The 13,516-nt window shown below is 47.7% G+C and overlaps 1 protein-coding gene across 1 annotated transcript in view; it reads left to right on the top strand.

Moving 5' to 3' along the window:
- Positions 1–13,516, top strand: part of LOC122927159 (venom factor-like) — a 216,422-nt gene that overhangs the window by 188,516 nt on the left and 14,390 nt on the right. The window contains exon 36 of the mRNA XM_044278756.1: positions 1,222–1,327. Within this exon, the coding sequence (XP_044134691.1) occupies positions 1,222–1,327 (106 nt within the window). The remainder of the gene's footprint in view (positions 1–1,221; positions 1,328–13,516) is intronic.

Genomic DNA, 13,516 nt, shown 5'->3' on the forward strand with positions numbered 1-13,516 from the left:
ATTTCCAGATGAGGGGTACAGGACTAAGATACGACTGGCCAGGTCATGTCTAAGTGTGAAGGGTGTATAAGCAATGTCCCTCTCACTGCAGTAAAGTCTTCATCAACCTTAAACTGCAAATATCTTGTGTAATTTTTCAAACATTTTTGTTTCCTTTTTGGTACTTAATATGCACACTTTTGGGGCATTTTTTTATGATTGCATTGTACTCATTTTGGGCTAAAAAACTTTTTTTCAATTGATTTATTCAATTTTTTCAATTGGTTCTTTTTTAATCCTTTCAAGAAAATGCCCATTGACATTTTTGGATTTAAATTTTTTCTCCCCACATTCCAAAAGCCATAACTTTTTTTATTTAAATTTTATTGACTGACTCCAATGTCCAACCATGCAGATACTGGCCCTTTTAGATCTTTCCTTTCTCGTTCTTTCTGGAGCACTATGAAGTAGAGATAGCTGACTTGATGCAAACATCTCCAGGGACAATTGTTCTCAAGGCCTGTTACTGTAAGGATTGAGCACATGTAGGTTATCTCACTTCCTCAGCAAATCCACTATAACTGAACTACTACTAAGTCTAACACCTAACTTCCTACAGGGGAAAGTCAGGATTATTAACCTGTGACTAAACCATACTGAGATATGCTGGTACATTACAAGACATATTAAATGTATTAAATAACATTATATTAAAAGAACAGTTTGCAACTACCCTATTCTAGGGTATTGAACACACCACATTGACACCCTGGACACATTTTTTAATGAAAGACCAAGATACGTGCTTTCTATACCCGTGCATCGAAAACGTGCCATAGGTCATGGTGCATCAGAGGCCGTCTCCATAAGAAAAGGGGCCGCCCATAAACCAATCCTGGTTCCTCTGGCCCAGAAGGCTCCTACATGGGACCAGGACTAGTGGCCCTTCCACAGCCGAAGCTGGAGAAGTGCCAGTTTTGCTCTGGCTTCCACCCCAAGTGTTGGCCAAGAGCCAAATTCGAGGTCTGGGGTTTGCAGGGGGGTGAGGAACTAGATGGCAAATGTTAACATGACATTGACTTGGCATGGCTTTCTTTATTTAGGAAGAAGGCTGCAGTAATCTACATTTCTGTTATATTTTCATGCTGTAATTGAGGTTGTCATAATGTTGGAGGAATCCATTTCCACAGGGACTATAATCTTCAACTTTTTTTTTTTTTTATGTATTTTTTATCCCGGCAGGTCTCGCACAGTGAGGAACAATGTCTGAAGGTTAAACTTAACAGAAATTTAAATGTGGGACTTGTCCAACCTGGATCCATCACAATCTATGACTATTATTCACCAGGTAACTTTATAGACTTGGGAAACTGAAATGGAAAACCTTTAGTCCTCAGATCGCTATAGACTGATGTAAAAAAGCAACACACCATTATACTGCAACCCAACCTTCTACAGTATGTACTGTAATCGGATGAAATATTAGAAGCTGTATGGCCCCAATAGCTACAAATAGTTCAAACATGAAAAAACAGGTTAGAAAATTAGTAATGATCTCAAAAACTTAAAATAACATTGTACAGATAGTGCTAATGAAAATGGGAAACTTTCTGTTTCCTGTAGCTCACATTTCTGCTGTGTAGACTGGGACATGATCGGCAGAGTCATTTCATTATTAGAGGGCAGGGATAGGGATGAGCGAACTCGAACTGTATAGTTCGGGTTCGTACCGAATTTTGGGGTGTCCGTGACACGGACCCGAACCCGGACATTTTCGTAAAAGTCCGGGTTCGGGTTCGGTGTTCGTCGCTTTCTTGGCGCTTTTGTGACGCTTTCTTGGCGCTTTTTGAAAGGCTGCAAAGCAGCCAATCAACAAGCGTCATACTACTTGCCCCAAGAGGCCGTCACAGCCATGCCTACTATTGGCATGGCTGTGATTGGCCAGAGCACCATGTGACCCAGCCTCTATTTAAGCTGGAGTCACATAGCGCCGCCCGTCACTCTGCTCTGATTAGCGTAGGGAGAGGTTGCGGATGCGACAGTAGGGCGAGATTAGGCAGATTAACTCCTCCAAAGGACTTCACTTGATTAATCGATCGATCTGCAGCTGTGCATCATTGAGCTGCTGAAATTCAAATGCTCACTCACTGTTTTTAGGCTGCCCAGACCGTTTGTCAGTCACTTTTTTCTGGGGTGATCGGCGGCCATTTTGTGTCTTGTGCGGTGCTGCGACCAAGTGCATCCAAGCTGCGACCAAGTGCATTTAACCCTCAATGGTGTGGTTGTTTTTTGGCTAAAGCCTACATCAGGGTGAAGCTGTCACACCAAGTGCATTTAACCAGCAATAGTCTGTTCATTTTTTGGCCATATACTAAATCAGGGGCAAGCTGCGCCTGTCACCAAGTGCATTTAACCCTCAATGGTGTGGTTGTTTTTTGGCTAAAGCCTACATCAGGGTGAAGCTGTCACACCAAGTGCATTTAACCAGCAATAGTCTGTTCATTTTTTGGCCATATACTAAATCAGGGGCAAGCTGCGCCTGTCACAAAGTGCATTTAACCCTCAATGGTGTGGTTGTTTTTTGGCTAAAGCCTACATCAGGGTGAAGCTGTCACACCAAGTGCATTTAACCAGCAATAGTCTGTTTATTTTTTGGCCATATACTACATCAGGGGCAAGCTGCGCCCGTCACCAAGTGCATTTAACCCTCAGTAGTGTGGTTGGTCAAGCTGTGACACCAAGTGCATTTAACCAGCAATAGTCTGTTCATTTTTTGGCCATATACTACATCAGGGGCAAGCTGCGCCCGTCACCAAGTGCATTTAACCAGCAATAGTGTGGTTATTTTTTGGCCATATCCCAGTCTAATTCTGTCACTAAATCCATACCGGTCACCCAGCGCCTAAATACTAGGCCTCAAATTTATATCCCGCTAAATCTCTCGTTACCGCTGTCCTGTTGTGGCTGGTCAAGTTATTTAGTGTCCGTCAAAGCACATTTTTTGTTCTGGGTTGAAGTACAATTCCCAATTTAGCAATTTTATAATTTAGTGGTTCCTGCTATATTAGAGCTATTTGAAATCTATCCCTAAAAGGGTATATAATATTCAAGGTGCACATAGGGTCATTCAGAATAACTTCACACACACCCGCTACTGTGCATTTCCAAGTCTAATTCTGTCACTAAACCCATACCTGTCACCCAGCGCCTAAATACTAGGCCTCAAATTTATATCCCGCTAAATCTCTCGTTACCGCTGTCCTGTTGTGGCTGGGAAAGTTATTTAGTGTCCGTCAAAGCACATTTTTTGTTCTGGGTTGAAATACAATTCCCAATTTAGCAATTTCATAATTTAGTGTTTTCTGCTATATCAGAGCTATTTGAAATCTATCCCTAAAAGGGTATATAATATTCAAGGTGCACATTGGGTCATTCAGAATAACTTCACACACACGCTACTGTGCATTTCCAAGTCTAATTCTGTCACTAAACCCATACCTGTCACCCAGCGCCTAAATACTAGGCCTCAAATTTATATCCCGCTAAATCTCTCGTTACCGCTGTCCTGTTGTGGCTGGGAAAGGTATTTAGTGTCCGTCAAAGCACATTTTTTGTTCTGGGTTGAAATACAATTCCCAATTTAGCAATTTCATAATTTAGTGGTTTCTGCTATATCAGAGCTATTTGAAATCTATCCCTAAAAGGGTATATAATATTCAAGGTGCACATAGGGTCATTCAGAATAACTTCACACACCCGCTACTGTGCATATCCCAGTCTAATTCTGTCACTAAATCCATACCTGTCACCCAGCGCCTAAATACTAGGCCTCAAATTTATATCCCGCTAAATCTCTCGTTACCGCTGTACTGTTGTTGCTGGGCAAGTTATTTAGTGTCCGTCAAAGCACATTTTTTGTTCTGGGTTGAAATACAATTCCCAATTTAGCAATTTCATAATTTAGTGGTTCCTGCTATATCAGAGCTATTTGAAATCTATCCCTAAAAGGGTATATAATATTCAAGGTGCACATTGGGTCATTTAGAATAACTTCACACACACACGCTACTGTGTATTTCCAAGTCTAATTCTGTCACTAAACCCATACCTGTCACCCAGTGCCTAAATACTAGGCCTCAAATTTATATCCTGCTAAATCTCTCGTTACCGCTGTCCTGTTGTGGCTGGGAAAGTTATTTAGTGTCCGTCAAAGCACATTTTTTGTTCTGGGTTGAAGTACAATTCCCAATTTAGCAATTTCATAATTTAGTGGTTCCTGCTATATCAGAGCTATTTGAAATCTATCCCTAAAAGGGTATATAATATTCAAGGTGCACATAGGGTCATTCAGAATAACTTCACACACACGCTACTGTGCATTTCCAAGTCTAATTCTGTTAGTAAATCCATACCGGTCACCCAGCGCCTAAATACTAGGCCTCAAATTTATATCCCGCTGAATTTGAATACAATACATTGGGCCAAATAATATTTTTGTTGTTGTGGTGAACCATAACAATGAGAAAAACATCTAGTAAGGGACGCGGACGTGGACATGGTCGTGGTGGTGTTAGTGGACCCTCTGGTGCTGGGAGAGGACGTGGCCGTTCTGCCACATCCACACGTCCTAGTGTACCAACTACCTCAGGTCCCAGTAGCCGCCAGAATTTACAGCGATATATGGTGGGGCCCAATGCCGTTCTAAGGATGGTAAGGCCTGAGCAGGTACAGGCATTAGTCAATTGGGTGGCCGACAGTGGATCCAGCACGTTCACATTATCTCCCACCCAGTCTTCTGCAGAAAGCGCACAGATGGCGCCTGAAAACCAACCCCATCAGTCTGTCACATCACCCCCATGCATACCAGGGAAACTGTCTCAGCCTCAAGTTATGCAGCAGTCTCTTATGCTGTTTGAAGACTCCGCTGGCAGGGTTTCCCAAGGGCATCCACCTAGCCCTTCCCCAGCGGTGAAAGATATAGAATGCACTGACGCACAACCACTTATGTTTCCTGATGATGAGGACATGGGAATACCACCTCAGCATGTCTCTGATGATGACGAAACACAGGTGCCAACTGCTGCGTCTTTCTGCAGTGTGCAGACTGAACAGGAGGTCAGGGATCAAGACTGGGTGGAAGACGATGCAGGGGATGATGAGGTCCTAGACCCCACATGGAATGAAGGTCGTGCCACTGACTTTCACAGTTCGGAGGAAGAGGCAGTGGTGAGACCGAGCCAACAGCGTAGCAAAAGAGGGAGCAGTGGGCAAAAGCAGAACACCCGCCGCCAAGAGACTCCGCCTGCTACTGCCCGCCGCCATCTGGGACCGAGCACCCCAAAGGCAGCTTCAAGGAGTTCCCTGGCATGGCACTTCTTCAAACAATGTGCTGACGACAAGACCCGAGTGGTTTGCACGCTGTGCCATCAGAGCCTTAAGCGAGGCATTAACGTTCTGAACCTGAGCACAACCTGCATGACCAGGCACCTGCATGCAAAGCATGAACTGCAGTGGAGTAAACACCTTAAAACCAAGGAAGTCACTCAGGCTCCCCCTGCTACCTCTTCTGCTGCTGCCGCCTCGGCCTCTTCTGCTGCTGCCGCCTCGGCCTCTTCCTCCGCCTCTGGAGGAACGTTGGCACCTGCCGCCCAGCAAACAGGGGATGTACCACCAACACCACCACCACCACCTCCGTCACCAAGCGTCTCAACCATGTCACACGGCAGCGTTCAGCTCTCCATCTCACAAACATTTGAGAGAAAGCGTAAATTCCCACCTAGCCACCCTCGATCCCTGGCCCTGAATGCCAGCATTTCTAAACTACTGGCCTATGAAATGCTGTCATTTAGGCTGGTGGACACAGACAGCTTCAAACAGCTCATGTCGCTTGCTGTCCCACAGTATGTTGTTCCCAGCCGCCACTACTTCTCCAAGAGAGCCGTGCCTTCCCTGCACAACCAAGTATCCGATAAAATCAAGTGTGCACTGCGCAACGCCATCTGTGGCAAGGTCCACCTAACCACAGATACGTGGACCAGTAAGCACGGCCAGGGACGCTATATCTCCCTAACTGCACACTGGGTAAATGTAGTGGCAGCTGGGCCCCAGGCGGAGAGCTGTTTGGCGCATGTCCTTCCGCCGCCAAGGATCGCAGGGCAACATTCTTTGCCTCCTGTTGCCACCTCCTCCTTCTCGGCTTCCTCCTCCTCTTCTTCCACCTGCTCATCCAGTCAGCAACACACCTTCACCACCAACTTCAGCACAGCCCAGGGTAAACGTCAGCAGGCCATTCTGAAACTCATATGTTTGGGGGACAGGCCCCACACCGCACAGGAGTTGTGGCGGGGTATAGAACAACAGACCGACGAGTGGTTGCTGCCGGTGAGCCTCAAGCCCGGCCTGGTGGTGTGCGATAATGGGCGAAATCTCGTTGCAGCTCTGGGACTAGCCAATTTGACGCACATCCCTTGCTTGGCACATGTGCTGAATTTGGTGGTGCAGAAGTTCATTCACAACTACCCCGACATGTCAGAGCTGCTGCATAAAGTGCGGGCCGTCTGTTCGCGCTTCCGGCGTTCACATCCTGCTGCTGCTCGCCTGTCTGCGCTACAGCGTAACTTCGGCCTTCCCGCTCACCACCTCATATGCGACGTGCCCACCAGGTGGAACTCCACCTTGCACATGCTGGACAGACTGTGCGAGCAGCAGCAGGCCATAGTGGAGTTTCAGCTGCAGCACGCACGGGTCAGTCGCACTACAGAACAGCACCACTTCACCACCAATGACTGGGCCTCCATGCGAGACTTGTGTGCCCTGCTGCGCTGTTTCGAGTACTCCACCAACATGGCCAGTGGCGATGACGCCGTTATCAGCGTTACAATACCACTTCTATGTCTCCTTGAGAAAACACTTAGGGCGATGATGCAAGAGGAGGTGGCCCAGGAGGAGGAGGAGGAGGAGGAGGAGGAGGAGGAGGAAGAGGGGTCATTTTTAGCACTTTCAGGCCAGTCTCTTCGAAGTGACTCAGAGGGAGGTTTTTGGCAACAGCAGAGGCCAGGTACAAATGTGGCCAGACAGGGCCCACTACTGGAGGACGAGGAGGACGAGGATGAGGAGGAGGTGGAGGAGGATGAGGATGAAGCATGGTCACAGCGGGGTGGCACCCAACGCAGCTCGGGTCCATCACTGGTGCGTGGCTGGGGGGAAAGGCAGGACAATGACGATACGCCTCCCACAGAGGACAGCTTGTCCTTACCCCTGGGCAGCCTGGCACACATGAGCGACTACATGCTGCAGTGCCTGCGCAACGACAGCAGAGTTGCCCACATTTTAACCTGTGCGGACTACTGGGTTGCCACCCTGCTGGATCCACGCTACAAATACAATGTGCCCACCTTACTTCCTGCACTGGAGCGTGATAGGAAGATGCGCGAGTACAAGCGCACGTTGGTAGACGCGCTACTGAGAGCATTCCCAAATGTCACAGGGGAACAAGTGGAAGCCCAAGGCCAAGGCAGAGGAGGAGCAAGAGGTCGCCAAGGCAGCTGTGTCAATGCCAGCTCCTTTGAGGGCAGGGTTAGCATGGCAGAGATGTGGAAAACTTTTGTCAACACGCCACAGCTAACTGCACCACCACCTGATACGCAACGTGTTAGCAGGAGGCAACATTTCACTAACATGGTGGAACAGTACGTGTGCACACCCCTCCACGTACTGACTGATGGTTCGGCCCCATTCAACTTTTGGGTCTCTAAATTGTCCACGTGGCCAGAGCTAGCCTTTTATGCCTTGGAGGTGCTGGCCTGCCCGGCGGCCAGCGTTTTGTCTGAACGTGTATTCAGCACGGCAGGGGGCGTCATTACAGACAAACGCAGCCGCCTGTCTACAGCCAATGTGGACAAGCTGACGTTCATAAAAATGAACCAGGCATGGATCCCACAGGATCTGTCCGTCCCTTGTCCAGATTAGACATTAACTACCTCCCCTTAACCATATATTATTGGACTCCAGGGCACTTCCTCATTCAATCCTATTTTTATTTTCATTTTACCATTATATTGCGAGGCTACCCAAAGTTGAATGAACCTCTCCTGTGTCTGGGTGCCGGGGCCTAAATATATGCCAATGGACTGTTCCAATGTTGGGTGACGTGAAGCCTGATTCTCTGCTATGACATGCAGAATGATTCTCTGCTGACATGAAGACAGATTCTCTATTACGGGACCTCTCTCCTCTGCCTGTGTGTGTGCTGGGCCTAAATATATGCCAATGGACTGTTCCAATGTTGGGTGACGTGAAGCCTGATTCTCTGCTATGACATGCAGAATGATTCTCTGCTGACATGAAGCCAGATTGTCTGTTACGGGACCTCTCTCCTCTGCCTGTGTGCTGGGCCTAAATATATGCCAATGGACTGTTGCAGTGGTGGCTGACGTGAAGCCTCATTCTCTGCTATGACATGCAGACTGATTCGCTGCTGACATGAAGACAGATTCTCTGTTACGGGACCTCCCTCCTCTGCCTGGGTGCTGGGCCTAAATATATGCCAATGGACTGTTGCAGTGGTGGCTGACGTGAAGCCTCATTCTCTGCTATGACATGCAGACTGATTCTCTGCTGACATGAAGACAGATTCTCTGTTACGGGACCTCCCTCCTCTGCCTGGGTGCTGGGCCTAAATATATGCCAATGGACTGTTGCAGTGGTGGCTGACGTGAAGCCTCATTCTCTGCTATGACATGCAGACTAATTCTCTGCTGACATGAAGACAGATTCTCTGTTACGGGACCTCTCTCCTCTGCCTGTGTGTGTGCTGGGCCTAAATATATGCCAATGGACTGTTGCAGTGGTGGCTGACGTGAAGCCTCATTCTCTGCTATGACATGCAGACTGATTCTCTGCTGACATGAAGACAGATTCTCTGTTACGGGACCTCCCTCCTCTGCCTGGGTGCTGGGCCTAAATATATGCCAATGGACTGTTGCAGTGGTGGCTGACGTGAAGCCTCATTCTCTGCTATGACATGCAGACTGATTCTCTGCTGACATGAAGCCAGATTGTCTGTTACGGGACCTCTCTCCTCTGCCTGTGTGTGTGCTGGGCCTAAATATATGCCAATGGACTGTTGCAGTGGTGGCTGACGTGAAGCCTCATTCTCTGCTATGACATGCAGACTAATTCTCTGCTGACATGAAGACAGATTCTCTGTTACGGGACCTCTCTCCTCTGCCTGTGTGTGTGCTGGGCCTAAATATATGCCAATGGACTGTTGCAGTGGTGGCTGACGTGAAGCCTCATTCTCTGCTATGACATGCAGACTGATTCTCTGCTGACATGAAGCCAGATTCTCTGTTACGAGACCTCCCTCCTCTGCCTGGGTGCTGGGCCTAAATATATGCCAATGGACTGTTGCAGTGGTGGCTGACGTGAAGCCTCATTCTCTGCTATGACATGCAGACTGATTCTCTGCTGACATGAAGCCAGATTCTCTGTTACGGGACCTCTCTCCTCTGCCTGTGTGTGTGCTGGGCCTAAATATATGCCAATGGACTGTTGCAGTGGTGGCTGTTGTGAAGCCTCATTCTCTGCTATGACATGCAGACTAATTCTCTGCTGACATGAAGACAGATTCTCTGTTACGGGACCTCCCTCCTCTGCCTGGGTGCTGGGCCTAAATATATGCCAATGGACTGTTGCAGTGGTGGCTGACGTGAAGCCTCATTCTCTGCTATGACATGCAGACTGATTCTCTGCTGACATGAAGCCAGATTGTCTGTTACGGGACCTCTCTCCTCTGCCTGTGTGTGTGCTGGGCCTAAATATATGCCAATGGACTGTTGCAGTGGTGGCTGACGTGAAGCCTTATTCTCTGCTATGACATGCAGACTGATTCTCTGCTGACATGAAGACAGATTCTCTGTTACGGGACCTCCCTCCTCTGCCTGTGTGTGTGCTGGGCCTAAATATATGCCAATGGACTGTTGCAGTGGTGGCTGACGTGAAGCCTCATTCTCTGCTATGACATGCAGACTGATTCTCTGCTGACATGAAGACAGATTCTCTGTTACGGGACCTCCCTCCTCTGCCTGGGTGCTGGGCCTAAATATATGCCAATGGACTGTTGCAGTGGTGGCTGACGTGAAGCCTCATTCTCTGCTATGACATGCAAACTGATTCTCTGCTGACATGAAGACAGATTCTCTGTTACGGGACCTCCCTCCTCTGCCTGGGTGCTGGGCCTAAATATATGCCAATGGACTGTTGCAGTGGTGGCTGACGTGAAGCCTCATTCTCTGCTATGACATGCAGACTGATTCTCTGCTGACATGAAGACAGATTCTCTGTTACGGGACCTCCCTCCTCTGCCTGGGTGCTGGGCCTAAATATATGCCAATGGACTGTTGCAGTGGTGGCTGACGTGAAGCCTCATTCTCTGCTATGACATGCAGACTGATTCTCTGCTGACATGAAGCCAGATTCTCTGTTACGGGACCTCTCTCCTCTGCCTGTGTGTGTGCTGGGCCTAAATATATGCCAATGGACTGTTGCAGTGGTGGCTGTTGTGAAGCCTCATTCTCTGCTATGACATGCAGACTAATTCTCTGCTGACATGAAGACAGATTCTCTGTTACGGGACCTCCCTCCTCTGCCTGGGTGCTGGGCCTAAATATATGCCAATGGACTGTTGCAGTGGTGGCTGACGTGAAGCCTCATTCTCTGCTATGACATGCAGACTGATTCTCTGCTGACATGAAGACAGATTCTCTGTTACGGGACCTCCCTCCTCTGCCTGTGTGTGTGCTGGGCCTAAATATATGCCAATGGACTGTTGCAGTGGTGGCTGACGTGAAGCCTCATTCTCTGCTATGACATGCAGACTGATTCTCTGCTGACATGAAGCCAGATTGTCTGTTACGGGACCTCTCTCCTCTGCCTGTGTGTGTGCTGGGCCTAAATATATGCCAATGGACTGTTGCAGTGGTGGCTGACGTGAAGCCTTATTCTCTGCTATGACATGCAGACTGATTCTCTGCTGACATGAAGACAGATTCTCTGTTACGGGACCTCCCTCCTCTGCCTGTGTGTGTGCTGGGCCTAAATATATGCCAATGGACTGTTGCAGTGGTGGCTGACGTGAAGCCTCATTCTCTGCTATGACATGCAGACTGATTCTCTGCTGACATGAAGACAGATTCTCTGTTACGGGACCTCCCTCCTCTGCCTGGGTGCTGGGCCTAAATATATGCCAATGGACTGTTGCAGTGGTGGCTGACGTGAAGCCTCATTCTCTGCTATGACATGCAGACTGATTCTCTGCTGACATGAAGACAGATTCTCTGTTACGGGACCTCCCTCCTCTGCCTGGGTGCTGGGCCTAAATATATGCCAATGGACTGTTGCAGTGGTGGCTGACGTGAAGCCTCATTCTCTGCTATGACATGCAGACTGATTCTCTGCTGACATGAAGACAGATTCTCTGTTACGGGACCTCCCTCCTCTGCCTGGGTGCTGGGCCTAAATATATGCCAATGGACTGTTGCAGTGGTGGCTGACGTGAAGCCTCATTCTCTGCTATGACATGCAGACTGATTCTCTGCTGACATGAAGCCAGATTGTCTGTTACGGGACCTCTCTCCTCTGCCTGTGTGTGTGCTGGGCCTAAATATATGCCAATGGACTGTTGCAGTGGTGGCTGACGTGAAGCCTCATTCTCTGCTATGACATGCAGACTAATTCTCTGCTGACATGAAGACAGATTCTCTGTTACGGGACCTCTCTCCTCTGCCTGTGTGTGTGCTGGGCCTAAATATATGCCAATGGACTGTTGCAGTGGTGGCTGACGTGAAGCCTCATTCTCTGCTATGACATGCAGACTGATTCTCTGCTGACATGAAGCCAGATTCTCTGTTACGGGACCTCTCTCCTCTGCCTGTGTGTGTGCTGGGCCTAAATATATGCCAATGGACTGTTGCAGTGGTGGCTGACGTGAAGCCTCATTCTCTGCTATGACATGCAGACTGATTCTCTGCTGACATGAAGACAGATTCTCTGTTACGGGACCTCCCTCCTCTGCCTGTGTGTGTGCTGGGCCTAAATATATGCCAATGGACTGTTGCAGTGGTGGCTGACGTGAAGCCTCATTCTCTGCTATGACATGCAGACTGATTCTCTGCTGACATGAAGACAGATTCTCTGTTACGGGACCTCCCTCCTCTGCCTGGGTGCTGTGCCTAAATATATGCCAATGGACTGTTGCAGTGGTGGCTGACGTGAAGCCTCATTCTCTGCTATGACATGCAGACTAATTCTCTGCTGACATGAAGCCAGATTCTCTGTTACGGGACCTCTCTCCTCTGCCTGGGTGCTGGGCCTAAATTTATGAAAATGGACTCTTACAGTGGTGGGTGACGTGAAGCCAGATTCTCTGCTATGGGACCTCTCTCCAATTGATTTTGGTTAATTTTTATTTATTTAATTTTTATTTTAATTCATTTCCCTATCCACATTTGTTTGCAGGGGATTTACCTACATGTTGCTGCCTTTTGCAGCCCTCTAGCTCTTTCCTGGGCTGTTTTACAGCCTTTTTAGTGCCGAAAAGTTCGGGTCCCCATTGACTTCAATGGGGTTGGGGTTCGGGTTCGGGACGAAGTTCGGATCGGGTTCGGATCCCGAACCCGAACATTTCCGGGATGTTCGGCCGAACTTCTCGAACCCGAACATCCAGGTGTTCGCTCAACTCTAGGCAGGGAGTGTAATGACAAATCACAACTGGACTGTATTCTGGAGGCCTAGATAATACATTATACATTGTACACACAGATACAACTGTATATGAAGCTCCTTTGCTACTCCCTGGTCTCTTTAGATGGTGGCACGGTCCTGGAGACTGTACGGTCTATTAACACTTTTCTCCCCATTAACTCCTACTTTATTGCATTTGCCATAATGCACACACAGCCTGCTGTACTGTCTATACAGACAATACCTGAAGGTTTGTGTGTGTCTCTAATATGTCCATCCCTAGTAGGTTATCCATGGGGTCTTCTGGTACTTAACAAAAGAAAGTCAGTCCAATAAAGTCCAATATGCCAGCATTTGAAATACACAGGCAATCCATTCCATCCATTCTATAGCTTCCAGCACCAGCGGTTGCCCAAAACAGCTGATTGGTGAAGTTTCCAGGTGTTCCAGTTGACACCCACTGATCCAATATTGATGAATCAATATCAAATTCCTAGAAAAGCCCATTTCAACTTATTTTGTATCTTTTTTGGTACTTAAAATTTAAAGGCTATGCACACTTTAGTAATTTGGTGTCTCTGACAGCGATAGCATTGGCTGTAAGTGTATCATTATGTAATTTACTTACATTCTGCTTGCCTGGATCTTACAGCCAATGCATTACAATACAGAAGTATTGTAATACATTGTAAAGGAGATCAGACCCCAAAAAGTTGAAGTCCCAGAGTAGGACAATAAAAAAGTGAAAAAAATAAAGTTTTCCAAAAAAAAATTAAAATTAAAAATGAAAAGTAGA

This window comes from Bufo gargarizans, chromosome 2, assembly GCF_014858855.1.
Source record: "Bufo gargarizans isolate SCDJY-AF-19 chromosome 2, ASM1485885v1, whole genome shotgun sequence".
Classification (NCBI taxonomy): Eukaryota; Metazoa; Chordata; class Amphibia; order Anura; family Bufonidae; genus Bufo; species Bufo gargarizans.